The sequence below is a fragment of the Anarrhichthys ocellatus genome, unplaced genomic scaffold (genome assembly GCF_004355925.1).
Source record: "Anarrhichthys ocellatus isolate YVR2014 unplaced genomic scaffold, GSC_Weel_1.0 scaffold221, whole genome shotgun sequence".
NCBI classification, from domain to species: Eukaryota; Metazoa; Chordata; class Actinopteri; order Perciformes; family Anarhichadidae; genus Anarrhichthys; species Anarrhichthys ocellatus.
Window position 1 is genome coordinate 133,448 of NW_022280251.1, and position 4,391 is coordinate 137,838.

The 4,391-nt window shown below is 36.6% G+C and overlaps 2 protein-coding genes across 2 annotated transcripts in view; both read left to right on the forward strand.

The window, feature by feature from the left end:
• LOC116400943 (NF-X1-type zinc finger protein NFXL1-like) overlaps window positions 1–672 on the forward strand; it is a 3,845-nt gene extending 3,173 nt beyond the window's left edge. Inside the window, exons 8-9 of the mRNA XM_031879058.1 lie at window positions 54–107; window positions 478–672. Coding sequence (XP_031734918.1) covers window positions 54–107; window positions 478–672 — 249 coding nt within the window. The remainder of the gene's footprint in view (window positions 1–53; window positions 108–477) is intronic.
• A 2,086-nt stretch (window positions 673–2,758) lies between these two features.
• corin (corin, serine peptidase) overlaps window positions 2,759–4,391 on the forward strand; it is a 16,778-nt gene continuing 15,145 nt past the window's right edge. The window contains exons 1-2 of the mRNA XM_031879061.1: window positions 2,759–2,888; window positions 4,257–4,380. Of these exons, the coding sequence (XP_031734921.1) occupies window positions 2,826–2,888; window positions 4,257–4,380 (187 nt within the window). The 5' untranslated portion in view covers window positions 2,759–2,825. The remainder of the gene's footprint in view (window positions 2,889–4,256; window positions 4,381–4,391) is intronic.

Here is a 4,391-nt window from a genome sequence, read left to right on the forward strand (position 1 = left end):
TGTGTGTGTGTGTGTGTGTGTGTGTGTGTGTGTGTGTGTGTGTGTGTACTCAGGTGAAGGAGGCGGAGCAGAGAGCAGCTCAGGAGGAGGAACAGAAGAAACTTCAGGTGAGCATCACACATAAATTAAACTGCACTTTGATGCTGTTAACGAGATTAGAACTAATTAATTAATCCTTAAGGCTTTAATAACTGAGTAACTTTATCTTAATAAAACAATACTTAAATGCTAACAAGTGTACCTGTTAACTTTATGAGTTATTAATGAATGAATACTTAAATCCTAACTAATGAGTATGTTGTATGATAAATTAGTACTTGCATCATAATAACGATCAGTAAATGTTAACTGGTTCTCATGAGTAGCAATTAACACTTAATAATTGTCTTTAATTGAGTCTGAAGCTCTTTTGTGTTTTTAAGTCCTAATTAATTACAGGATTTTAAAGTGTTGACTGTGTATGTTTCACCTCCTCAGGAGGAGCTGGAGGCGTTCGAGAAGCGCCAGCAGCGAGGAGGGAGGAGAAGCAAGAAGCGGGGGAGGAGGGAGGAGGTGGACGACGAGGCCGCGAGGGCGGGGAGGTGGTGGAGGAGGTGCGCTGCCTTTGTCCTAGTCCCGCTGGGTGGAGCTCTGCTGTCCGCCGCCGCCTACTACCTCCTGACCGAGGCCTGAACCGACACGCCGATAATTAAGTCCTTTATTTAAGTTCTAATTGAGTTTATTTTCTTTTGTGAAGGTTGAGTATCATTTAAAATTCAGTTTCCGTGCCAACAAACTGCTAAACATTTTATTTAAATTGTTCGACAAACTGCTGAACATTTTATTTAAATTGTTCGACAAACTGCTAAACATTCTATTTAAATTGTTTGAAAAACTGCTGAACATTTTATTTAAATTGTTCGACAAACTGCTGAACATTTTATTTAAATTGTTCGACAAACTGCTGAACATTTTATTTAAATTGTTCGACAAACTGCTGAACATTTTATTTAAATTGTTTGAAAAACTGCTGAACATTTTATTTAAATTGTTCGACAAACTGCTGAACATTCTATTTAAATTGTTCGACAAACTGCTGAACATTTTATTTAAATTGTTCGACAAACTGCTGAACATTTTATTTAAATTGTTCGACAAACTGCTGAACATTCTATTTAAATTGTTCGACAAACTAAAAGTCAGCAATTGATTAGAAAGAGTTAGATACGCTTATTTTCTGATATTTATGTCGGATATTGTCTGAATTAATTGTTTGTTCTGTCTGTAAGACCAACAGTGCAAAACAATATATGTATTAATTTTTAAAGATAATTTTAAGTTTTTAGTCTGTATCATTAAAAACAGGCAGTGTTTGCGTTTGACTTCCTGTCGGGAGGAAACTGGGATCAGTTCCAGACTTAAAAATATAATTAAAAAAAGTATTTTAGTTAGTTAGTTTCAGTTAGTCTTTTACTTTTATTCCTGAAATGTTAAACATTGTTTAGCTATTCAGATGTAAACTCAAATTATTTTTGCCTGCCTGTTTCAAATATTTGAAAAATAAAATGTAATAAAAGGATCATTGTTTAACGTACAGCTTTGTTGTTTATCATTTTATATATTTTTATAAAGTCACAGTGGTGGTGGTCAGGTGGGGCTTTGACTCTCAATTATGTCTTAAAATTGGTTTTATTTTAACTTTTAAGTTATTCTTAAGCTTTGGCACAAAACCAGTTGGGATGAAATCACTTCACATGTAAAACAGTATTATAGTTTTTATTTCTGACATTTTTCTGATGTATTTGTGTCTAATTACTGAAACTTTTTTTCCAATCTTGAACTGTTCCAGTAATATTTTTTGCTAAAGATATCCATAATCTTCTCTACTGGGGATATAAACTGAAGAACTTCCATCGATTCTCTTTGGTAGCTAACGATAGCTAGCTACAGATAGCTAACTATTGCCAACGATAGCTAACTATTGCCAACGATAGCTACCGATAGCTATCGTTATTAATAGTTAGCAAACGAAAGCTACTGATAGCTAACGATAGCTACCATGAAAAACTGAATTGCTATCCTCTTCCTTGACGCTCTTCTTTTGTGCCGTAAATAGAACCTTTGTTTTCCAAAATCCAGCAATCTTTTAGCCACAAGGCTGCTGTTCCTTCCTGTGTGAAACAAGAAGTCATTGTTGATTAATTTGTCACGTAACTTGCCTAATGTAGTTTCAGCATTTCTGTAGCTATTTTAACCCAAACAATGATCTTTTCGGAAACTTAAGTATTTTACGACCTTTTTTAAACCTAAGTATTTAACGATATTTTTCTAAAGCTAGCTAAGTATTTTACGATCTTTTTTTGAAGCGAAGTATTTTACGATATGGTCAAATGCTACTGTCTTAATGTAAAGAAATAAAGTGAGTTTTAGGTACTATATTATCACAGAAGTCAATGGAATCTTTAATGAGTTTTGGTACTTTGGAAGTTCTTTTAAACAAATTAAACGTCCTCACTATTCCATAGGTCCTCACAAAGAGAAAAACAAGATGCACGTAGTTAAAGCTGTGGGTGGGTGGCTGGCTCAAGGCTCAAGTCCCAGCATGACGGTGAGTTGTTTGTTTAATCCCACGATTAGGCTCCGTCACGTGCAGACAACCTGAGGTGTGTGCGCGCGTGTGCGTGTGTGTGTGTGCGTGTGTGTGTGTGTTGGGAAAGCAGAGAGAGAGCGCGAGCGACTCCGAGGGGGCGGAGCCAGCGTGTCTCGTGCTCGGTTAGTTAGCGGAGCTGCTCGCGGGCAGCAACCAGAGGGATGGTCTCGCGCTCGGCTGCGGGCGGCATTGGGTCATGTTGTCCGGCCGGCGGGAGACCTGTCCGCGTGTCACGTTCAGCGGGGCGGGAACTGAGGCGGTGAGTGTCCGCGCGATTGTCCTTGAATTTACCGGCATGTCTCCTTGTCTGTCTCCTCCTCTGTCTCCTTGTCTGTCTCCTTGTGTCTGTCTTCTCCTCTGTTTTCTCTGTCTCCTTGTCTGTGTCCTCTGTCTCCTAGTCTCTGTCTCCTTACTTCCGTCCTCTGTCTCTTTGTGTCTCTGTCACCTTTAATAACCAGAATATCTTAAATATCTTTGAATAATAATAATAATGATCATTTAAATTGATATAAATCAGGTGACAGTCAAACTGTTATTTAACTGAATGCATTACTCTGCTCCTGAATAATATGTTTAATCTGTAATCAAATATTTTAAATTGAAGAAAAACAGTTCAATGTATTTTGTCTAGAACTCAACGGTTTAAAATATAAATATATAAATGTTACTCTTTGTGGAATCATTGAATTTTTGCTTAAATTACTTCAAACGTTTGTTAAAATAGTAACTAATCTAACTTCAGCTTTAAAACGAGTTCATTTATTTTAACAGAATAAAAGTCAATGTCTGGATGAAATGATGTATTTATTTAATTTAATTATTGTTATTATTGTTTCATGAATAATATTTAGTGCAGCTTTATAATGTGAAAATAAATCTTTGTGAACTGAAGTTGTTTCAGAAGACAAATGATAATAATAATAATGATCCTGTCTTCACACAAAATATTAATTTAAATATCATTAAAGACAATTAAAATCTTTAATACGTCACTTTAAAATAAATGTGTATTTATTTACAGAATCACTGAGTTATTAATAATATAATCAATATAATTATGTTTAAAGGATTTATTAGTGTCTCATAAATAGATTAAATAATAATAATAAATAGATTTAATGTGTATTCTTCACCTGAAAGGATCAAGAAAATAAATTAAACTATATTGATATATAACTTTATATATATATTTAGTATTGATTATGAAGTAACCGAAGCATTAGGACTGAATTAAACATGTTTAGTTTTTGTTTTCAAAATAAAAGCCTCTAAATGATTTTCAGAATACGGAGAAGTAAGAGTGACATCATCGATACCTCCAGATCTATTGATCATGAGTCGATCAACAAGAGTATTGATCAGAGAGGAGGAGGAGGAGGAGGAGGAGGAGGGAGAGGGGGAGGAAGTGGAGGAGGAGGAGGAGGAGGGAGAGGGAGAGGGGGAGGAGGAGGAGGAGGAGGAGGAGGAGGAGTACTTAAAGCTGCTGTAAGGTGTCCAGTGTCCACTTTAAAAATAACTTTATCGACTCCAACGGACAGAAACACGTTATAAATAACCTGAGGCAGGGGGCGGGGCTTAAAGGGTCTCTCTTTCACCACCGTTAACGTCTGATTGGTCTGTCCTATAGGCCCCGCCTCGAGGACCCGAGGAGGCGTGTCCTCACAAACTGGGATTGACCAATCACCTTCGACTTCTCCTCTACGTCCTGATTCCTGCTGTGAGTCTGCTGCTGCTGAGCCTACTGCTCACAGGTAATAATACA